This window comes from Triturus cristatus, chromosome 3_2, assembly GCF_964204655.1.
Source record: "Triturus cristatus chromosome 3_2, aTriCri1.1, whole genome shotgun sequence".
NCBI lineage: Eukaryota > Metazoa > Chordata > Amphibia > Caudata > Salamandridae > Triturus > Triturus cristatus.
The window spans coordinates 332,694,764-332,719,575 of NC_140584.1; the positions used below are offsets into that span (position 1 = coordinate 332,694,764).

The window sequence follows — 24,812 nt, forward strand, 5'->3', positions numbered from 1 at the left end:
ATTGAGTCGGTGCCCATGTGCAGTATGACCAAAAGGAGGAGTCACACGGCCTTATGACTTAAAAAACTTCTTTGAACAAAAATAACTTGCAATCATTCGAGCCCAACACTAGATGGAAGACTTATGCAAGGCATGCATATCTATAGCCGCACAAGCTTTGAATAGAGCATCAACCCTGAAGAGGAGGGTGGCAAAATATCTAATAAAATGTTATACGTCTGTAGAGGAGAAAAGTCAATATAAAGGCTTATGTTGTTTCTTATACTACAGAGCAAATGAAAAAACCACCTCGGAGGGAGGGCCAGACACAGGTGAGTATCAGTATTTTAGTGGGGGTAAAGGGTGCCAGTCTCTTAAGTGCAGTCTTCTGCTTAGCCAAACCCAGCAAAGGCATCACCGTTCAAGCCAAGCAAGTCTTTAATGTGGGCACATCTGAAAGCTCGAAAGGTGCTCTGCAAAGGCACGTGCATGAAGTTTGCCTTAACCTTTGTACTCTCCACATATATTTCTTTGGAAATGGAAGGTGGTATCAACATCACCTTAAGGGCGGCATCTATTTAAGTGCTGAAGGAGACTCAAACCGAACAAGGGAAAGTGCCTTGGCAAGCTTTGACTTCTTTATGGAGACATGGGCTGGTCAAAGAAAGGTACTTTATAAATGATTCAATGCTGGAATAAAATGCAATTGCTAGCAACTGCTAATAAAAAGCAAGCTCTGGTGGAGAGGGGTGTGAAGTGGCATTGAGGAAAAAGGTGTAGCGAGAGAGAGATGAGGAAAAAAAGTATGCTCTAAATATAATAGGATCCATTTTGGAGTGTTGCAATGTTATCTTTCCTGCACCCCCAAAAAGGTTGTAACTAAGATTACGGAAGTTAGAGAATGATGCAGCAAGGGCAGCTACAAAAACACTGAGCCCCTCATTATATGTATTGAAACGGAAATTCTGAATCCGTTGCGTTCCTTACTTAATCAGGTGTGATAAAACCCACCCAAATATGAGGAGTTTTTTTTTTTTTTTTTAAATAACATGGATTTGGTGCTTAGCATACCAAAACCCACATGTTTTAGTACTGACATTTTTTTTACACTTAGAACAAGAGGAGTCCAATTGCAAATAGAGGTTCTTTTGGCCACTATTCAAGCTCATGCCTTCTGAGCTGAAATCCCATTTTCAGTCTCATCATAGTACCAAATGATTTCAAATATATGGATTATAATACGGATACGACTTGGTTATTTTGGAGTGTTTATTCTTCATAACACAAAATATTAATAAATATGCATAAAAGAAAGGTGCTGCACTATTATAATATAAAACAGGTCAGATGTATATTACCTGGTCCCAATGCTTCAGAGAGAGTGTTGATAGTGGTGTGGCATTAGCAAACTCTAAATTTGCAAAATGCCAATCAAGTATTTGTCTGTCTCGTGATGACAAGTAAACATCACTAGAAATAAGAGTAAAGAAAAAGCAGTTATTAAATGAAACATAACGTACTACAATATATGTATTTTATTCACTTTCAGTGCCAAACAGCTCCAACATGCCACTTTATAGCACTTTTAGACAGGATTCACATTTAAAAATAATAGCAGCATTTACAGAATACAGACATTTAAAAATATGGTTATTATGCATTAAGGTTGCCAGGCTGTAGGAACAGATTAATACGAATTAGGCCAAAGGTAAAACAAATCGCCAGGCCCCATCAAGTTTGTTCTATTAGATACCTGTTATAGAGATGAACTTTTTTTAAACTCCAGCTACAAACAGTCCACTGTTGTGTGTCGATTTAGATACCGTATAAAGGTTTCCCGATTTATGTCCTTCTATAGGCACAATTCGCATTGCCCATATTTAGGCATAGAAATCCTACCCTTATTTAGGCATTATCCATGCTAACCAAATACAGGCATGGCCACCTACATCCGTTCATCTACATCACAACGAGTTCTTGGAAAACCAGACTTTTAAGCCTTTAGGACTTCCCCTTGCTTGGATATTGATTTCTCCAAGAACTCATTTATTATGCATGAACATCTATTTCTTAGGGGTTCATTCATGACGTTCTTCTGCCCAACTTTTACGTCAATACTGGCATTCCTAAACACCTTCAAGGTATAATTATACCTTCACTTACCATGGCAAACCACAGTTCGGCTGCCTACTTGCATGACGCGGCTCGCCACGGCAAGTTCAGAAGGAAGTTAAGTCCCCGCCTGACGCACTGACCAGACGCTGTCATCCTCCTCACAGAGAATCCAGCTCCAGTGTTTCTGACTCCCCTTGTCGAGTGTTAGAGATCGAGACTCGGAAAGAGATTCCAACCTCACTCATTCTAAGGTATGGAGCGGACTAGAACCTAGAGGGACTTTTGGCAAATCTTGGCAACTATAGCTAAACTAAACTATAGACTAACAGCACCTACTTCTTACCTCGTACTACACTTAGGTTAGGTACACTGGGGTAGAACTAGCTAGAAGCATCAGATGAGTATTAACATTTTAGCCTGTGTTATTTATGTATGTATTTCTATGAATATCTGTTATAGCTACAAACCATGCTATTGAAGTATTATTTTATCTTGCTGCTAATGCTGTACATATTATACTTCGCATTCTGTCTTACGATTGTAGCAGTTCATATCTATTGCACGAGAAATAAGACTGTTCAATAAACCCTTTTTATTGAAACGCCAGTCTATCTATTTCAGTGTAACTCTGTAGAAACAAAGCATGCACGATTGACTAAGTGAAACTTATCTATTGTTTCCACGATTCTGAGATTGTTCCGATTCTAAGGGAAACAAATCCCTTCTTGTTAATTCGAGAAGTTTTCTAGTGACCTCTGAGTTAGCTGGCACACACAAGTAATTAAGTTTAATGTACGCGATAGAGACATACTGACCTCAGTCCTATGTCAAAACTATAGTGTATATTATTCCAATGCGCAGAGCCTATCAGGGATATAGGAACTACACTACACCACCTTCAGACAATTGGACCCCTTTAGAATCGCAACATATGCCTTTGTTGGCCATCACTTCAAGAGTCTCCTAACACATACATAACATTGAGCATGTTTTGATCAGGCCCCAGGGCAGGGGTCAGTTCTCACAAATGGTGAACCCTCAATAAGTTCCTACCCCCTTAAAAAGCTGGGAACGCCAATGATAGGGTCAGTACAGAGGTCAGCAGGAAGGCCCCTGCAGAGGGTGAAGAGTCTAACCAAAGCTTTCCCACCTCTCACAGTGGAGTTTCACATTGTTCTCGTTTCCTAAATCCCACAGAGCTTAAGGGAAAATATGTGCACATTCCTATGTATTCCCGTTCAGTTCAAAGCATCGGGCTTCCCTGTTTATGGAGAGCAAACTTACACTGAAGAGCAGATTCGAAAACTTTACGCAATCTACAGTTTTACTGTAAGGCTCTTCAAAGAGCTGGGTGTGATCCTTATGACTCTACACAGCTTAAACTCCACTATCTGCAGAGCCAGCTTTCAATATTAAAGGCTGATCAAAACACTCCTCAAGCAAAATCACTTAAGGTTTGGGAAGCACAAGTTGGCACATACAGCAACCAGGGTGTGCAGATCCCACATTTAAAAAGACCTCAAATGCTGAAATGCTCCAGTAATTATAATATGCGCACGTAGGAAAGTACCTCTCTTGAACATGGTTAGCACCCCGCTTTTTGCCTGGAAATTGATGCAATTTCCACTGAAAGTGCACATGGTCCCTACCAAATAGGTTCCCTGTGTCAGAGCTCCTTCCCTAAACTGTAACTATTGTTTCCACAATTGGCACCACTTTAGCTCACATACAAGTCCCTTGTAAAAGTTACCCCTGGTACCAAGGGGCTTGTGGTGAAAGAGGGTCCCTAAGGGCCAAATTGTGCCAGCCTAAGGGACCCCCTCAGCAATTACATGCACACTGCCACTGCAGCCTGCGTCTCTAGGTGCAGACAAAACTGAAGAGTTAACATGGCACACATCCCTGTGTGCCAAGCCCCCACAAACTGCTGAAATATGGGTAAAACACCCCTCTAGCAGGCTTTAGCCCTAAGGCAGGGTGCACTGTATCTTCTGTGAGGGTATATCTACATGAGCAGATATGCCCCCGCAATATCCATGTTGATTCCTGGATATTATAAGTGACCAGGGAAGCCATAGGGCTGGACACTCACTACGAGCTCCCCAGCTCAATGAAGGCTTCACTGAAGTATGGGATGTTTAGCACCAAACATCTCATCATCATAAACCTGCATTGATTCCAGTGTTGCATTTATTAAAAACTGCACACAGGGGAGCCCTTAGAGGGGTCCCCTGAAACCTATCAAACCCGTAGTGTGGTCATTGCCTGGCCTAAGCCAGTCAGCTACTGCCAGTGTTCTGATCTTATGGGTTGAGTTCCTGCACGCTCAAAGGCCGAGAACAATGCCTTTCCTGGGTGGAGATGTTCACACCTCTCCCTGGTCAGAAAGAGCCATATGTGGCGGGAAGCTTTAAAGGCCTTGCCACCTTTGTAATGAGGTCCCCGTCTCTCCTGTCAGAAGGAGCAGGCCCCCCTTTATGTCCTCACTCCCTTTTGGTGGGAGAACAGGTAGGAAAACTCAGCTCGAGTAGGTGTGCCCCCACCCCCTTTGCCAACTCCACCTCTCAGGTGCTTGAGGTGAGGTAAAGTACACTTTTCAGTGTCCACCATCTTGAAGATGGTGGGACTTATCCAATCAGGGCTAGATCTATGTCCGCCCTCCCACAGGAGGTGGGCATAATAGAGGATGTAGACACCTCAGGTAAGGGGCCCATTGGCCACTACCGGTCCCTCCTTTGTAACTTCCCTAAATCTAGTATTTAGGTGGCATCCCAAGACTCTCAACTTCAGTTCCAGATGACCTAAGAAGAGCCGAACACCACAGAGTCGCATCAGCAGAGAAGACTGCAGAGAACTACTGACTTGACCACAGCCCTCTCTGTTGCCCTCTATGTTCCTGCATGAAAAGACGACCAGTCCTGCTGCCTAGCGACCTCCTAAATCCTTGGAGGACTGCCTGCCTTCGATATAGATCAAGATCTCCAGAAAGAAAATTCAAGTGAAGGCCTATGCGACCTGAAGAACCAAGATACCCTGCTCCCAGTTCCACTTTTCCACCCAACACCTCCGGCCCGAGTCCAAGTGACCCACCGGTCCCAGTGAGGTTTCCCAGCGTTCCAGAGTCCAAGTCCACCGTGGGTTGACCCCTCCCGGACTCCTAGATTTCGCCTGCAGCCACTGCACAGAGCCCCTCTGAGCTGCAATCTGCTCCTGTAAGCAGTTTCCAACAACAAAAGACACCCTTGTACATGCCAGTCCTGGGCCATGGAAAAGTGGAAAAAAGGTGTCCCTATTTCCCAGAGCATTGCAACTTAACTCTCCAACTTTTGGTTTCCTCCGATCGGCCTCCTGGCCTGAGTCTGCTGCCCTTTTCAGATTTTGCCTTTCCCCACTGCTTTACACTGAGCACCCGACACTGTGTTGCCACCCTGCACCTGGCTGCCAGTGTGCCACTGGTGGTGTGGTGCTGGTGCTGCTTTGGACCCTGCCCACTGCTTGCTACAAACCCCGGAGACTGCCGCTGCTAATTACCTTTAAGCAGCATCTATCCTAATATCCCTTTCTTCATTGAGTTATACTGGGCGCCCAACACTGTATTTGCACCCTGCACACAGCTGCCCCTTCACCGCTAGTGGTGTACTGTTGGGGCTGAATTGAATCTTGCCTAATACTAACAATAACTCCTGAAGACTGGTGTTGTAAGTCGATGTAACCTATCTGTATGCTGAATGTTTTCTATCTCCCATAGGTTAACATTGCAAAGTCTGAAAATTGCACGGTCTCCTTTCGATATTGAAAAGTATTCCTATTGCAAAACTTATTTACTTGAGAAGAATTTGAGGTTCTACAAAATAAATATAACCAGGTATTACTTTTATAAATTGGTTTCTGATTTATTAATTGAGTGAGTGTCTAACTTATTGCCACTGTGTGTACACAAAACACTTAACACTGCCCGCTGTTAAGCCTAACTTTTCGCCCACACTACCACAAAAGAGCATTAGTATTATCTACTTTAGTCTCTGTAAAGCCTCTGGGGATCCACTGGACTCTATATAATATACCAAAAAGAGGTATAGTTGTCGTAAATTGGCTGCGATTAAATTAGCATCTGGTATTTAGAGGCTATCCTGTACTTTTGTGGAATCCATTTTGTATTTCTGGCAGCCATTTTGTCTTCGCTTGTGCTCTGTTTAAAGGAATGGCTATACTTAGACTCTGCTACCCTGCACATGCGCAGGAATATCTAACTGTCCATGCATCTGTTTTTAGTCTGTAACTATCAGGTTGTTTCTACCAGAGTCAGCAACTGCTAGCTCCTCCTTTGCTGTTGACGGTGCATTTCTGTATGACCATCTATGTATGTAACTCTTCTCATGTATGCTTGCACCGCCCTTTTCCTGAGCCCCTGTGTGGGTATAAAAGACCCACGGTTCTTCTATTCTGTGTGCTACCTTCATTCAGCACCACAGGGTGCTGGGTGAATGTGGTTCCACCTCCTGAGGTTTAATAAACTATGTATTTTCTATTTCAGTTTCTGTGCCAACTTCTTTCTAATAGTCTGAGGACTTTGTGCAGAGAAGGGCGAACCCCTTGCACTGGTAGGCCTATTTTCTACATAGTGTGCAGAGAGCCAGCTTCCTACAACCGAAGACTTACATTTTCTGAGTGGCCTTTCCTTAATATCCATTTTTCTGTTCTGCAAAGAACATGGATGGAATCTAAATTGAGAATGCGGTCAATAAAGAAAATATCATCAATTTGTCATACGTATATATATATATATATATATATATATATATATATACACACACACACACACACACACACTTTTTTTTTAATTTTATATTGAAAACAGTCAAAGGAAAAAAAGAACCAAGAAGCACAGACATTACATTAGGGGACGACATAGTCGCAGCTGCCAATTATTCAAAGACCAAATGTTTTTCTACATAGCTAAAGATGTTGGTTAAAGCAAAGTTGGCTGTCTCAATAACACTATGACCATATCCAGATAAATTACCGTAATAAGGAACGTATAGTTTCTTACCTGTCGGTGTAGTTTTGCAGCTTGAAGACTTTCTGGATTCACTAGGATGTGCATTATTCCACCATCTAGTGGTTGGATCCGGAATTGTAGTCTTTTTTTTTTCGTGGCCCAGGTGGGCGTCGACATACCACCATTTGGTGTCCTTTGTGACGTCAACGTGCTTCCTCTTGAAGCTCCCACCTTGGTCACCATCTTCGAATTCTTTTTTTCTTGTCTTGTTTTATTCTCTTTTTTCCTCCTGCTTTTTAAAGTCTTTTCATCTTTTGATCCAGTTTCCTCCTGTTTCATCTTTCTGGCGGAGGAGGGTGAGTTCGCTAGTGAATCCAAAAAGTCTTCAAGCTGCAAAACTACACCGACAGGTAAGAAACTATACGTTTTGCAGCGTGAATCTTTCTTGGTTCACTATGCTGTGCATAGACTTTGTAGCGGTTTGTCCTTATTGTGGTGGCTGGGTGGAAGATGAGCACTGGTTACTGAATATGTGTTGTAAGACCTTCTGTCCCACTTGCGCTTCTTTGTTCATTTGGATATCTACACAGAGGCGCTTAGTGAACGTGTGCAATGAAGACCATGTTGAAGCTTGGCAAATGTCTTGAATTGGTGTGTTAGCTAGAAACGCAATTGTTGCTCCTTTCTTCCTTGTTGAGTGAGCATGAGCTGCGCCATGTAACGGTTGCCTTGCTTGTTTGTGGCATAGTTGTATGGTTTGTGTAATCTACTGTGCAATGGTATTTTTGGTAACTGGCCATCCCAAAAAACTGCTGGCGAAAGAGACAAAGAGTTGCTTTGTCTTTCTGCACTCCTTTGTCCTTTCTATATCGTGCTTCACAGGCCTTCTGGCGTCCAGTGTGTGCAGCGCCCTTTCTGTGCTAGTGGTTGGTTTTTGGAAAAACCTAGGTATTTGGATTGCTTGGTTGATGTGGAACCGTGACACCACCTTCGGCATGAAGTGTGAGTCTGTTCTCATTACAATCCTATCATTGTGTATCTGCAGGTAGGGCTCTTGAAGTGTTCGCGCCTGTAACTCACTTACTCTTCGTAGTGATGTGATAGCCACTAAGAAAGCAGTCTTTAGCGTGAGCATGTGCAGTGTAGCCTTGTGAATCGGCTCAAATGGTGCCTTCATCAGTTGAGTTAGCACTATGTTGAGGTTCCATGCCGGTGCTGGCATTCTGTTTGGAGGTGCGATTCTTTTTGCTCCTTCTAGAAATCTTTTTACTACTTGGGAGGTGAAGAAGCTTTTCCCTGTTTCTCCTCTTGTGTAAGCCACTATCGCCGCCAAGTGTACCCATAGGGATGTGTAGCCTAGTTTACTTTGCAGTAGATGTGTTAAGTATTTTAGTACTGTTGACGCCTTTGTAATTTTCCTTTGCAGTTTCTCCCTATTGCACCATTCAGAGAATATTTTCCATTTTGCTATGTAGCATTTCTTTGTGGTAGGTCTTCTCGCTTCTCTGAGCACTGCCATTGTGCTTGCTGGTAGTTTGCGGTGTGCAAACTCTAGGTCCTCAGGCGCCATGCCGCTAGGCTGAAGCTCTCTGGCTCTGGGTGTAGCACCCTTCCATTCTGCATTGTTAACAGGTCCCTTCTTTGGGAATCTGTGTGCTGGTGCATGCGCCATCTCTACTATTTGTGAGAACCATGACAGTCTGGCCCACTAAGGTGCTATTAGTATTAGCGACATGTTGCTGATCCTGCATTTGCTGAGTACCCTGTGTATCAGTGGTATCAGGGGAAAAGCGTATGCAAATGTCTTTGACCAACTTATCCATAGCGCATTCCCTTGTGACCGATTGTCTGGATGTCTGGAAGCGAAGTGTTGGCATTTTGATGTGTTGCAAATCGGTCTATTTGCGGTGTACCCCACTTCCGGAACACTCTCTGTATTTCCTGTTGGTTGATCTCCCATTCATGGGATGCTGACGTCTGCCTGCTGAGGTCTGTCTGCTTCCACATTGTCCTTCCCCAGGAGATGTATTGCTAGTAGGTCTATTTTCAGCGGAATGGCCCATGTCCATACTTCCTGTGCTAGCCCTGACAGTGCTACTGATTGTGTTCCTCCTTGTTTGTTGATGTAGAACATGGTCGTGGTGTCTGTCTGGATCAACACCCTGTTTCCCTACAGTTCCTGGAAGGCTTTATAGGCTAGGAACACTGTCTTTAGTTCCAGGTAGTTGATGTGCTTAACCGTATCCTGCTGCGACCATAGCCCCATCACCTTCGGCTTGTTCATGTGCGCGCCCCATCCCAGCTGGGAGGCGTCCGTTGTGATGGTCACTGTTGGGGTTGGTTGTGTGAATGGTTTCCCCTGTGATAGGTTTTCTTTGTTCCACCACGCTATTTCTTGATGCACTGCGTGTGTGACAACCACTAGATCTTCCCAACTCCCCGTTGCCTGTGACCACTGCTGTTGTAGCCATTCCTGGAATGGTCTCATGTGTAGTTGAATATTTGGCACCAGGTGAATGCATGACGCCATCATTCTCATCAGCTTGCTCACCGTCCTCACTGTCAGAACTTGCCCCTTGCGGTAATGACGTGTTTCCTTCAGTATTGTCAATGTTCTCTTCCTGCTGGGGAGCACTTTGGACTGTATGGTGTCGATCTCCGCCCCTAAGAATATCTTGATTTGCTTCGGTTCTGTTGACTATTTTTCCCAATGGATTGAGAAACCCAGTTGCGTCGGTGTTTGTATGACCTGCTGGATGTGTTGGTTGCATTGGCTGTGCGAACTTGCCTTTACGAGCCAGTCGTCGAGGTAGGGGTATACGTGTGTTCCTTGCCTTCGTAGGTGTGCTGCGACAGCTGCTAGGCATTTTGCAAACACCCTTGGTGCGGATTTGAGTTTGAATGCCTGTACTGTGAACTGGTAGTGACTTTGGTTGATCTCAAACCTTAGTAGATGTTTGTGCTTGTGGTTGACGGGGATGTACGCGTCCTTTAAATCTATAGTTGCCATGTAATCCCCTTGTTGTATTTGTGGTATTACTTCTTGTTGGGGAGTCATTTTGAATCTTTGAGTTTTTATGAATTTGTTCAAGAACCTCAGATCTAGGATAGGTCTTAGTGTTTCGTCCACCTTTGGCACGAGGAAGTAAGTTGAGTAGACCCCTTTGTTCCTCTGGTTGTCCAGCACTATCTCCATCGCCTCCTTGCTGAGCAGTTCTTGCGCCTCTAGTCGCAAGAGCGAGAGTTCCTTTGCTGAGTGTGCCTTGCTTCTTGGTTTTCTGTTTGGAGGTGGTTTCTCTAGCTCTATACAGTATCCGTATTGTATGATATTTAGTATCCATTTGTCAGTTGTGACCTTCCTCCACTCGTGGATGAAGATTCTTATTCTGCCCCCTACTGGTGTTGTGTGTTCGAGGTACTGTTTGCCGTGGAACGTCCGGTTGCTGCTTTTTCTTATGTCTTTGCGCCCACCCCTTGGTGTTGCTAGGGTGGGGATTGGCTTCATGGCGAAGTCACTTGGAGGGAGGTTGTTGGCCTCCTCTTCGTGTGTGTCTTTGTCCATTTGCGCGCCCTCGTAAGGACTGGCCCCGGGGCTGGTACTGCCAGTTCTGCTACTGCGATCTCTGCTGCTGCTGGCCTTGGTTGTTCCCTTGGTAGCCTTGTTAAAACGTTTGGTGCAATGTGGTAGGCACGTTGGCCCTCCCCCCACCACCTGGTCTTCTTGTGGGTGTACCCCTTCTCATCCCCCTGAACTGCAGCACTCCCATGGACCTTGCTGTCTCATTGTCCTTCGTCAACTGGTGCGCCAAGCAGTTGCTCTCAGTTAAAAGGTGTGTTCAGGATGTCGCTCTGCACCTCTGACTTGAATCCAGAAATTCTGAGCTATGTGTGTCTTCTCTTGGTCACTCCTATCATCATTAGTCTGCTGGACGTCTCTGCAGCATCCAAGGCCGATTTTAAGCATGTGTTCGCCATGCTTTTGCCTTCTTCTACCAGGTGAGCCGCTCTTTGTTGGTACTGGTCTGGTAGATGCTTTAGGAGTTGCCCCACTTCTTCCTAGTGCTGGTATGCGTGCCTGTTGATCAGAGTGTTGGAATTTGCGATGCGACAATCAATGGATTGCCGCATTTCTCTCAACCTTTCTCCCTGTGAGATCTATCCTTCTACTCTCCTTGTCTGGAAGTGGTCTGGCATTACATTGGCCCTCTTCCTAGCCGTTGCTGCAATTATGGAGTCGGCTGGTACTGGACCCTTGGATGTATGCAGGGTCCTTAGACGAGTGTTTATACTTCTCCGTTCTTGGAGTCACAGCCTTGCATAATGCTGGTTCCTTAAAGGCCTCTCTTTCTTGATGCAGCACATTAGGGAGCATGGGCAGGAACTGGCTCCTAGTTTGTTGAGGCAGTAGAGTTTCCAGGAGAAAACATGCCTTGGGCTTCTCCTCTTCCATTTTCACTCCATACGTCTGTACAGCCTTTTGGGCGACCATATTGTAGATCCCTATGTCGTGTGGCGGCGAGGGCCTCGAAGGGTAAGAGTCTACCCCTTCTTCCGGCGATTCGGCGTCGAGATCCTGCCATTCGCAGTCTTGTGCCCTCGAGGACATAGAGTCCCGGTAGGATTGCTGATCCTCGTCGCCTTCGCCCTCGAAATATTAGACTTCGTCCTCCTGTTCCTCGACGGGTTCGGGCGTTTTTGGCGGTTCGGCGTCCTCGCCGTCTCTTTCGACTTCGAGCGCAGGTTTCGGCGGGATGGTGTATTGGCTCATCTTCTCATCGAAATCCCTTTTCCGTTGAAGGATGCTCACCATTTTGGCCTCTAGCCTCCTCTTCTTCCTCTCCATCTCAGCGGCATGTTTGGCGTAGAGCGTTGGAGCACCTCGCTTCGAGGCAGTCGATGTAGGCCCTTCTTTTCTCTGCGCCGAGGTGTCCTTTTCGGGGCCAACCTTCGACGATCTAGGTTTTTCGAGTGCTTTCGCCAGTTGGGAGTCCTTTTCGAAGGATCCGCTCGGCTGACTGTCCTTGGTTGCTGTTGCCTTCGTTGAGTGTTTTGGTGGCAATGTTCCCTTCGAGGACTTGGCTTCACTCCTACAAGTGTCGCTCGGGGCTTTAGCTTCACCCTTTCGAGTGTTTTGCTCAAGTGTCTAGGGGTCGACTCCCCTCTTACCGCCTTCGACGTCTTCTTATGGACCTAGACTGTGCAGTCCTCTGGTCCTTCGGCGATGTTGTCTTCCTCTCCACTGGAGAGGCTCAAGTCTCGGAGCGATGGAGGTGGCCCCTGCATGGTGTGATTCGCCCTTCTCTGCCTCTCTCTTACTCTGAGTGTCTTGGGTGTGGACGCTGAGCACGCGTTGCAGTCCTTGCTGTTGTGGTCGAGCAGCATGCAGAGGTTATAGACTGGATGATGGTCCTTCTGGGCGTATTTGTGGTGGCAATTGGTGCAAAACTTGAAAGGTGTTTTGTTAATTCCAGCAATCAGGGAGCCCCCTGCAAGCACATTTTCCGTTGAATGTCGAGATCTCGGTCGAAACCTTCTCCCTCGTTGTCCCGGTTACCTGACCTGAATTCTGGTATAGCTGAAACTTTGATTTTCGGCGATTTTCTTCTCTTTTCTTTTCTTTGATTCCTCTTCCAAAACTCTGGAACTCTTCGGTAACGATCCAGACCCAACGGCGGAAAAAAGAATCTGGAGACTGTGACCAAGGTGGGAGCTTCCGGAGGAAGCACGTCTACGTCACGAAGGACACCAAATGGTGGTATGTCGACGCCCACCTGGGCCACGAAAAGGAGGAAAAAACACTACAATTCCGGACCCAACCACTAGATGGCGGAATAATGCACAACATAGTGAATCCAGAAAGATTCACGCTGCAAAACTATTAAAAAGCATCTGGCAGATAGAAAAACTAAGACTTAAAACAGAAAACTGTGAAAAGTGACGGCCCCACGACAAACTGACAATTCCATTTAATTTCCATTGCACATTACTTTTAGCTCAGCACAGGATTGATTTGGTCAAACTTCGACTATACAACTTGTGGAATACAATGATCAACCATTATAAGTTGAACAGCAAAGTTTATTCCAATAACCATAGTGTTAATTGGGCCCATAGTTTACCAGACAGCGGTCTTGGAGCTCCTGGAGTACGCTCTTTTGCCTTAACTTTTAGGTTAACCCATTCACATTGAAGTTTGCCAGTTTTTTTAATGCATATCTTTGCCATCTTATAAGCTTTCCCCAACTCTTTGTCGTATTACATCTACTTTTATGACTGTTTTGTTCTTTTCCATTCCTCAAAAAGACCCAGCAAATTTAGTGGTATATATCAAATTTATGAGCTCGTAGAAAAAGGGAATAGAGGTAAGGGTTCTGTTGTGAATGAAGATTCAGTACTAAAAACGAATTACGTGCATAACGAACAAGTTACTTCGCTTCAGTCCACCTTATCTGGTAGAGATTATATCTATCTGCAGATTCATTACCTTTTAAATTTTCCCAGGCATCAAAATGGATCTGGAAGATTTTTTGTGAGCAGTACCCCTGCATCGATCTGCTCTGCATCCGTAGCTGGTGTTGTCTGTACCTGAAATGACTTTGGGATACCTATATAGGCGCCACCCAGGCACACTGACATCACTTACTTTTCACGACTTTCCACGCCAGAAGCGCGGAGACATGAAGAACACTGACCACTTATGTATCAAAACATAGGGTCCTAAAAAGGAGTCATATCCCTGTCCCTACAAATCGGTTTGCAGAGCAGGGTGGATGGGTGAGTCTGTAAGTAATCTGCGGCTAGATATAGTTTCTACCAGATAAGGCGTTACCGAAGGAAAGTAACTTGTTCATCTCATAGAGACTTCTAGCCGCAGCCTCCTTACCTTTTGAATACATACCCAAGTAATACCATCTCCGGAGGAGGGTCTGCATACTAATTTCAAACAAGAAAGTCTAAAGACCAAACGGACAAAGTGCCCACCCCTGCAAAACTAACTGTCCAGGCAGTATGGTTTGGCAAACGTGTGCACGGACGCCCACGTTGCACCCTGACAGATGTCAAGGACTGAAACTCCCCGAGCTAACACAGTGGTTTCAGCTTTATTTCTGATGGAATGAACTTACAAGCCCACAGGAGGTTGTGCCTTGGCCAGTGTGTAGTAGACTTTAATGCAGAGCATTATACATCTGGAAATGGTCCGCTTTTGCACTGCAAAATCTTTCTTTGCGCCAACATATCCCATGAACAGCTGGTCAACCACCCATAACTCTTGTGTGCAGTCAACGTAGAACAACCACGCTCTTTCTGGGTCCATGTGGTGGAGTTGCTTCTCTTCTTTGAAGGGATGTGGAGGAGCATAAAAGGTAGGCAAGGTGATAAATTGGCCTACCAGAAAAGAGGGGACTACTTTTGGTAGAAAGGAGGCACTTGTAAGAAGCACCACTTTGTCAGAACATACTGAGAGGTTAGGCAGCTCAGATGATCAGGCCTGCAGCTCAACCACTCTATGGGCAGAAGCAATTGCCACAAGGAAGGCTGTTTTCATTGCGGGAAGTCTGAAGAGGCAATTGCGTAGAGGCTCGAAAGGAGCACACATCAAAAAAAGGCAAAACTATATTAAGGTCCTACTGAAACATAATGAATGAGGATGGAGGGAAGAGATGAGTTAGACCTTTGAGGAACCTGAGTACAATAGGGGGCTTGAACAAAAAGGATTGATCATGCAACCGCAAGAAAGCAGAAATGGCCGAAAGACAGCCCTTAAGAGTGCCGAGAGCAGAGCCCTGAAGGGCAAGAGAAAGAACAAGCATTTGCAATGCAATAGGTCTCGCATTTGTAAGAGTCAGAGCTACTGGTGTTGTAAATGACAGTGTCTTTTACCCATGTTTTTTGGTTTGCAGTGGATGCATGTGGTGTGTAGTGCAAATATGTGGGTAGGATTGGAATTGTTAGTTGTGAAATTGTGTGCTGGAATCGTGTGGTGTTGAAAGGATTTGTGTGGGGGGATTATGTGGCATGGTGTGCAGTGGATTTGTGTGGTTTGTAATTAGGTGGTAACTAGGTGGTATTAAGTGTAGTGGAGTGGCATTTGTGTAATAGAGTGTAATTATGTGGAATGGTATAATTTGTTGTGGTATGTGTACTTTAATTATGTGGCATACTATTGAATTTTGTGGCATGATGTGGAATTCTGTAGTGTGTATTGGATGTATGTGGTGCGTTGTGCAATTGTGTTGTTGAGTTGAATTATGTGCTTTACTGTTGAATTATGTGGTGTGGAATGGAAATGTGTAGCATGGAAGAGTGTGACATTGAGTGAAATTAGGCATTTATTTAAATATTGAGCCATAAAAATCCATAGACGTTACACCTCACAGCGGTAGACGTTGTTTTATTTGGGGCCTAGCCCGTTCAAGTGCCATTCACATTTTGCTTGCAACCAACAAATTTTAGGTCTGGCCTTGAGACTGCTCTATACAACGGTAGTCTAAGCATTTTATGAAGGTCACACCGTGCAGAGATGTTAAAATACGTTCACAATGGCAGTTAATGCCAATTGCTCTTAGGACCTCAGCTTTGTGCTGATACTGCGAGTTGCTTAGACATGGACAGCCGCACTGGACAATTTATGAGATGTGAGCATTGTCCAGGACAGTCATCACCTTGGTACTGAGTAACAATGACCATGTACAACCAATCTCATTCAGTGGATCTTTGATAAAAGTGCTACTTTAGCACAAGAATGTCTTTAATATGTTAAAGGAAAAGTTGCACCAACATCAGCTTAGCTGTGATTTGTAAATTGTGGGACATAAGTAATTTGTTCCTGCTGACAGAAGGCAAAGTGTTGTTGAATATATTCTACTTTGTTTGGGTTGTTCCGTGAATCTGCAGCTATGAACTGGAGAAGCTTTGATGATTCCTATGTTAACAGTGGTAGCAGGAGAAGTGAGGCCACTGCACCTTTGTTGTTAGATTCATAAGATGAGTTCTAAATAGATTTTGTTTTTTACTCTGTATGTAAAACACTCTCGCATGGATGTCATTTTTCAGGACCTGGTTGTACTTGTTGTTACAGCAATATTCACACATGTTTGAAGGAAACAGTCTAGCCTCCTTTTGCCAAGACTTGCAGGAATTACAAAAAGTGGGCCATATTTAAAACTGTTTTCACCTGTTCCAATTTAGCATTTCAGTTGTCTGACATAACATTTTATATGGCCAGTGAAACAAAAAGTGGAATATTTGCAGGTGAAATACAATACCAGAGCATTCCATACAACAAGGACATATATCTGCAATCTTTTTTATTTAGGGTCAACAATAGGGTTGTAACGACTCAGTTTTGAAAGTAGTGCAGTAGCAAACCGAAACAGAACGCTTGTCACTTTTTCTGTAATCCTTTTGTAGCAGTAATGCTGCATTTCTCACTGAAAACTCTCCAAGCTCTAACAATGGATGTTTGGAAATTAGCGAGGAGGACTACAAAGGCTGCTATAATTAAGCATGCGAACTGACCGCCGGTATTGATTAAATTACTCAATTAAACTCATGAGATAATGCAAATATGGGTGCTGTGTAAAGATAAAGGTCCTTAAAGTAATTCTATATTAGAAAATGTATTGAGCAGAAAAATCCTCAATCGGCAGAGGAAAATGAATAATCGTAGAGAAAAAAAAAGGCATATGATGACAAAGATTTAGGTTTTAGCAACATAACAGTCTGTATGTAAGTGCTACCAACACACTTACTTACCTGTAACACATCTACTCATCCAAGATAATGCTTCGATTGTACAAACCTGCTACACAGAAGCCAGAGAGTCCTACACCACCCGCCTCCTGCCCCCAAACTCAACAATTCTTTCAAAGTTTGCTCTGATACCTCCCTGCTCTAAACCGGAGTAAAGAACAGATTAAGTACTTGTAGGAGCTAATTATCGAACTTTTACTATAGGAACCGTTAGCATTTATGCAAAGTGAAAAGCTGTTCAGCTTAGAATGTTTACATTAACGTTTAACATTTGAGCTTACTAAAATAAAAATGTTAAATAATTATTGCAGATTGGAAGATGGAAAAAACAAACAAAAAAAAAAACCCGAACCCCGAACCTTAGAAACAGGTCCCAGGAGCAAGTGTTTTTAAAACAGGAAACATCTACAGATGCTGTAAACAAACACCAGGGCCCTTCGCCGTGGCGCAAATTCCGCCGTGGCGCTAGGGGGGGGGGGGGGGGGTGCGGGGTGAGCGCGGCGCCGCCATGCTCGTGACAGAACCACGCCGTCATGAGTCACGGGCGAGCTGTGCTCATGACGGTGTGGTTCTGTCAGGACTCCGCCCACTGGTTATTTCGCCCGCACCAGCGGGGAATCAGTGACGCGTGGGCGGAGCGGCCACAGCATGACGGAACCACGCCGTCATGAGCACACGCCGCCCGTGGCTCATGACGGCGTGGTTCCGTCATGCGCACGCAAGGGGTTAAAGCAGGACAGAGGGTAGGGTGGTGTGGCAGGGAAAGCAAGCAGGAACTACTGGAAGGAGGCGGGGAAGGAGGGGAACCAACAAGAGATGGAGCAGCAAGGGCAGGGGTGTACTAGGGACTATGCTCGGCTTGGTTGCTGATAAAGTAAACCAGGATAGAGGAGCTGGAGGGGAGGGGCGAGGATAGGCTGAAAACAAGCTGCAAGCAGTTGGGTTTTCAGGCGATTCTCGATCGTTTAAAGCAATTAACGAGGATCAGCTGAAAACACAGTGCTAATTAAATAAACACACATGTTTTACCCCCGTCTACAGTTATTATAATGGGGACTGATTATCTCACCCGAGCCACGGGGATGTTCACTGTGATAGATCCTTCCTTTTCCTCCTTCCCCTCCTCTATGGCCGGGCTACCAGGTGAAAGAGGCAAGGCAGCTGCCGGGAGAGGCATCGGGGGATGGAGTAAGGGAGATGAGGGTTGGCCCAATTTAGGGGAAACAAGCACTGATGAGAGCAGCGTCGAAGGTCCGCAGGAGTTACAGAAAATAATTAGTGCTGTGGCACAAGTAATGAGGAGGCACATTTGGGCTACACAGAACGGCGCCTCTGTTGTCAATTTAAATTTTTTTAAAAAAGTGTTTGCGTGCAGAGTGCACAACAAAAGAAAGGTCGGAGTGCGCCATATTAAAGCTAAAGCATGTGGTGTAGGAAAAATAAGAAATGTTTTACTTACACTGCATCTGTCAGCCGCTTGAATGCTTCCATATATTCTGTCAATGTAAAAAAGCACTTAAATTAAAGCGCGGCGGGAGGGGGCTGTGGCCGCCACTGTTGATTGTACGGCCATGTTATTGTAAAAGCGGATGCCGTGCTAAAACCTAAAGCATGGCGCCAGGACGGAGGGGGCTGCGGACAGGCACAATTTTTGAGGGTGCACCGTAATGTTAAATAAAAAACACAAGTAGTGGCGAAGGCCAGTGGGACTTGCAGCAAATAATTAGTGCTGTGGCCAAAGTAATAGGGAGGCACATCTGGGCTACACGGAACGCAATCCGAGACGGTAACAGAAGCAGACAATCTGACAGAAAATCCTAAAAGAAGTTGAGCTCGCTCCGTGCTTTCACTTTAATAGCGGCACGACCCCCATTAAAGGTAGAGCTCGGAGTGGGGCTCTTGAAAAAAGAAAAAACAAAGTAGTCCATAACTAAATAGATAAAAGGCAACAGTGTAGGGAAACTGTAGTTGGTCGGTGCTCTTGGCATACAAACGAAGTGATGTATCAGGAGCACCGGCCAATAAGGAGCCAGATAACAAAAGCAATAGAGTTTTGAACCAATGGCAAGCACTAGCTGTAATGCTACCCCGTAGAGTGATTACGGCAGGTCTTGCACACGAGTGCATGCGTACTGATGCTCGATCTAATAAAAAGCAGAACTTCAAATAGAGGCAGAAAGGGGATCAACTGATTTTTCTACAACACCATGCCACAAATTATTTCCAATGGCAGGCGTGTACCTTTTGGTGGAGGGCTACCTGTCTGTCAAGATAACATTACAGACATTGCGTGTTCTCTGCAGAGGCAAACAGATCTAACCAAGGCTCTACCCACAGCTGAAAGATCCTTGCGCCACCTGCGGGTGGAGATGCCATTCGGGATCCGCTAGGCATATTCAGCTGAGTTTGTCCACTCTAATGTTCAGAGAACCCGCCAGGTGTTAAATCACCAGGGGAATGCACTGCTGTTCCAGCGATGTCCAGAGGGGCAGAGCCTCTTGACATAGGGTCCACAATCCCACCTGCCATGTTTGTTGCAGTACCACATGGTGGTGGTGTATTCTGAACACTTGTACCAGCCTTCCCCTTATGGAGGGCAGAAAGGCTTTCAATGCCAGTTGGATCGCACAGAGCTCCAGCAGGTTGATGTGGATCCAGATTCGCCGGAGACTAGAGTCCTCTGAGCTTAACTTCTCCCAGATGTCCACCCCATCCCAAGAGTGATGCATCTGTCACTACTGCAAGATCTTGTTGGGGAAGGGAGAAGGGTCTGCCTCTGACCCAACTGCTGTTTGTTAGCCACCACTGCAGATCATTTGAAGTAGCTGCCAAGATATGGATCAGGTCAGAGAAATTCCCCTGATGTTGCACCCACTGGAATTTTAAGTCCCACTGCAGAGCCCACATATGCCATCTGGCATGTGTCATCAGAAGTATGCGGGATGCCATTAGGCCCAGCACCCGAGAGTCAGCCTCATCGAAACCCAGGATAAAGTCTGAAATCTCAGTATCGTAGCCAGAATATCTTGGACTTGCCGCTTTGGAAGATAAGCCTAAAACTGCACAGTGCCCAGAACAGCTCAGATGGAAGGGAGTGCCCGACAGGGAGTCAGGTGTGACTTCATCACATTGATGGTGAACCCCCAGTAAGTGCACAAGGTTTGCCATAGTCTGGAGGTGGGAGACAACAGCGTGCGAGCCACCCTTCAGCAGCCAGTGGTTGAGGTAGGGGGAAGACTGGCACCTCTGACCTCCGCAAATGAGGTGCAACTAGCGCCATCACCTTGGTGAACACCCCGGGGGCGCTGGTAAGGCGAAAAAAAGGAGCACTGCGAACTGAAAGTGCTTGTGGCATGCCGTAAACCTTAAATAGCGCTGGTGGGCAGGCAGGGCGGGAATAGGAAAATAAAAGTCCAGCAAGCCCAACGCTACCATCCAGTCAACTTGGTCCCGGGCAGACCAGACCTGAGCATTTTGAAATTGTCCTTTTTGAGGAAGAAATTGAGAGTTTGGACATTGAAGACAGCACAAAGCCCTTTGTCCTTTTTGGTAACTAGAAAGTAGCGGGATAACAACCACAGCCTACCTATGGCACCGGAACTCTTTATATGGCTGCCTTGGCGAAGACAGCTGTGACCTCCTCATTGAGAAAAGACAGATGATCCTCTGTCAGCCGACTGAGAGATGGTAGCACAGGGGAGGGGTAGACTCGAAGTGGAGGGAGTAGCCCCTTTCAGACAATTTGCAAAACCACCTGTCCCATGTTATGGACTGTCAATGATGGGGAATCCTGCTGCCAACTGGAGGCCCATGGCAGAAAAGTGGCACACTAGGAGGGTTTGGAGACAGATGCAGTAGACAGGCAGGGGTGGGTGGGTGGGGGGGGGCTTCTGGCCAGACCGCTGGCCACCTGACCTACCAGGTCTTTGGATATCGCACCCTCATCCACGTAGAGGCTGGGGAGCATGCAAGGCGCTGTGGATGGATGGGAACTGGAGCGGCGGGAAGCCCCTTCTGTAGTCACGAAGGAGCAAAATGCAGATTGGGGTGGAAGTGGGGCCTCAGAGAGGCTTAAGGAACTGGCCATAGCATGAGAAACCTTAAAGTGTTTGAGAGACGAATATCCCTTGTCACCAAAAAGACTGGTGCTATCGAATGGCATGTCCATAAGGGAAGCTTGGACATCCCCCGAAAAGGCAGTCGTCCTTCAGACAGGTGTGGTGCCGAAGGACCACTGTTGTGGAAACCGCTCTCCTATCGAGTTGGTCGTGTCAAGTCCACATCGAATAGTGAACTTTGCTGCATCTCTCCAGTCAGTGACAGCTTGGGAAGAGTTCAGCCCGGGCCTCCTCTGGGACCTGTGGCAGCACTTGCACAACTATATCCCACAAAGTGTGGGAATAACTGGCCAAAAGTCATGTGGTGTTCATGGACCGCAATGCCAGACTGGAGGAAGAAAACATCTTTCCAAATTAATCCAGCTTCTTAGATACCCTATGCGGGAAAGCACCTTGGGAGGTGGAGGCTTGGTCCACCAAGTTCTCAAGGGAAGGTTATGGTGTGAGGAAGTTTGGGTCCCCAGTTGTGGGGCAATGGCAGAGTTTAATTGTCCTTTCCAGGAGCCCCTGTGCTGGGTGTGGAACTAGTACCCAAAAGGACATCAGTAAAGGCATCACTGAATGGGAAGGGGTTCCGACGTGGAAACTACTGGTTGTAGCACTTTAGTCAAGAGAATAGTCTTGACAGCAACAAAGGGTAGCTGAAGCTGCATAGGACGCTCCCTCCTCCGTAGCCACGTTAGGGGAGAAAGAAGACAAGCATCTTCTAAAGTATCCAGGCAGTAGGCCTCTCCCAGTTCCTTACACCAGTCCATACTTCCTTGTTGAGCTGGTATTCTAAACGGTCTAGTGACCTCTACAATTCTTCCACTAAGGCCCAGCCAATGAGAATAAGACTTGGGCTCCAATTTAGGAGGCAAGGCTCGGGCCGGCATCAGAGTAGGTTTCATGCAACGCCCATTTGGCTCAGTGTTGGGGATGGGGCAGGGAGCATTGAGGAAGGTCGAGATGGCATGACCGGCGTTGGTCCAGATCCAGGAATGGACCCATGGGGCCCCACTAGAGCCTGAGCTGGAGACACTAGCGCAGAACCAGATGGGGCCCTTTCTGACTCCGCAGGGCCTGAAGGCACGTAAATGGAGTTGGGCTGTTGCAGGAACTCTGCGGAGTCACAGAACTATGCTTGGGATTATAGGACCTTAGTAATCAGGGACTGAGTCATCGTACCAACAGAGCAGCCACAAGCCCAGGACCGACTAGTAATAGTGTCTCACTTGCCATCCTACTCACTCACAGAGGAACAAGTGATTAGACATCCCAGAACACAACACTCCGACCCTCTCAGGAATCGCGGTTGCAGGACACACTTTTTCACTCACACACTCTTACTAGTCCACAATAAGTTCTGACAAACACGAGAAAAGCTCCAAATGTTTACATTAACTATTGTCTCTAGTATGCAGGATACGTGCTACAAGAAGTAGAAAAATGCCTAACACAAAGATAGTTAGAATAGCAAGTAGTCCGTAAATAATAAATAGAGCCGTCAATATATATATATGACAATGTAGCCTAACCTCCCTCCCCTTCGACAGAAGCGAAATTATTATATATCAGAAAATCTCTAGGTGATAACAGCAGACCCCGTACCTCAGTAAAAGCAGATCAAAGTTCTACATCCGAGACGCTTGTCACAATCTTTTTCCTGGAAAGCTCCCTCTCCAAGTGTGTGTTACCTATCTATGCATACCTATATGACAAAAGTATGTGTACCCAAACAGCAGCATTTGTGTGTTTTGTCTAAGTGCTAGGGCCTGACCAGAACAGAATAAAAAGGGGCTTTGTTGTTCGACCTCGTCTACATGTGCAGACTAAATCCCAAGAAAAGAACAGAGGGCAAAACAACAGCATGTTTTGTGTGGAAGTACACTGCGGTATAAAACAAAATATGCCTGTAAGGTCAGGTGTGCAAAGCAGAAGACAGCCTGCAACACACTTATGCTAACAGGGAAAATGACAATGGGCCTGCACAGGACTTATGACAGGCCCACCCAAATATGAAGCATATGGACTCATAGAACTCCTTGAGATTGGTGGGGGTCACTCCGGCCTTTTATAAATTCGGGAAGCGTGGAACCGGCCAAGGCAAGAAACCGGATGCTTCCTCAGCTCATCCACCAAAGGACGAGGAGAAGTCAAAGAGCAATTAATGTTCTTGCTCTTTTTTTTGTGGCTCTTACCAGAGTAGTTACAGAATGTTGAAAAAAGCCAGTAGCTCTTCTCCGGATCGGTGCTGGCTGGTACGCAAAGAAAAGAACTGACATCAGTGTGCCTGGGTGGCACCTATATAGGTACTGCGACGTCTCTTCCGGCGCAGACACTGCCGCTGACAGACACAGAGACGATTGTCGCCACCTTCCAGTATGCAGCGCTACTGCTCATGAAAAATCTTCCTGATCCAGTCCGATGCCTGGGGAAATTCAAAAGGTAAGGAATCTACTGCTAGAAGTCTCGATCAGATAGTGTTTACAGGACTCTGCTTGCCTAAAAAATAGTACATAGTGATTTCATCAAGATATACACTTCTGACAATTTCTAAATTTGATCATTTATTTTACTGAGGTTTTATATTATGAATATCAACTTGTATAGGATTTACTGAAATTAATAGGTCACATTAAATAAATGCTTTTTTTATGACAACATTTTACAGTTACAAAATCACAAGTTAATCAAATCATCTGGACATTGGATTTATGATTTACCTTGGAGGATTGGCTTCAAGTTCTTGGAGTTTCTCTTCAAGCTTTCCTTGAATTTCTGCCAAATCATCATATTCCTTAAATGCAAATATACAAGGTCGGTGGACAATCTGTTACCTATGGTGGTTGATACTACTCACAATGTAAACTGAACAAAACATCTCTACTAGCAATGTAGCTACACCGTTTACATTCAAGATTGCATGCAAGCCATTGTTTAACAAATGCACAGGCTGTTTTATCACAGATAAGCATTGCGCACGTTTTACTGGTCTTCGGGGGCTGGTATCGTTGATGTTCACAACAAGACAAGGAAAATCTGTTTGGGAATGAATGTTGGATTCATAAGAACAAAAACGATTTTTAAATTTAAACATGCATCCCCACATTAATTTACTCTTTTATAAACCTAACACCTAAAATGGAAGCCGTACTTGCAAGCATTATTGAGGATAATGTCATGAGGCAGCAGTCTTCTTAAACTCAATACCACAAAGCTAGATGATATACTATCAGGATTTGTTGTTGTTACAGGTGTGGAAGTTTAAGAGCTAAACTTAAATTTGATGAAAGTTTGCTAAGTGTCAATTGTTACTGTTGAGCACCATGAAGGTTCTTGGTGCAAGTGCTTTAAGATAAAAGTAATGAATATTGTAGACTAATTCACACAAATAACAGGCGAAACTTCCTGGTGCTGTAAGAGACAAGTTCTTTCTACCTTAAATTGGGCTCAAGGCATTCTTGTTGTATGCCAGTGACTTACTCCTCTTAAATGTAACTTCAGTTGGTTTGTGAATAAAACTGAATATAATGCAAACTATATAGAAAACACTAACAGTAAAAAACATAAACAAGACTAAAATTAGGTATTTATTAAGGCCCGCACTGCAAGTTGTGAGGTAATAGGGTAGGATATTTAATCTGTGTTTCTAGTTTTTCAACTTGGTTTCTTGTTTTACCAGCCTTTTCTCCCCCAACAGATTCCTGCAGGTTAAACCTGTCCAAATTTATCAGAGAAACATTTAGTGTGTGATTATCACACAGCTTTTAAGTTCGATCCCTGAGCATATTTCTGCTTGCTAAGGGATTAGAACTTAGCTCTTAAAGTTTGTAATGAAAGCCTAATTCTTTAAATAACCAACACTA

At 45.2% G+C, this 24,812-nt stretch overlaps 1 protein-coding gene across 2 annotated transcripts in view; it reads right to left on the reverse strand.

The window, feature by feature from the left end:
- KDM1A (lysine demethylase 1A) overlaps positions 1-24,812 on the reverse strand; it is a 718,736-nt gene that overhangs the window by 346,519 nt on the left and 347,405 nt on the right. For both annotated transcript variants that reach the window (XM_085647807.1, XM_085647806.1), the window contains exons 11-12: positions 23,670-23,743; positions 1,338-1,449 (exon numbers count right to left, since the gene is read on the reverse strand). In XM_085647807.1, the coding sequence (XP_085503933.1) occupies positions 1,338-1,449; positions 23,670-23,743 (186 nt within the window). The remainder of the gene's footprint in view (positions 1-1,337; positions 1,450-23,669; positions 23,744-24,812) is intronic.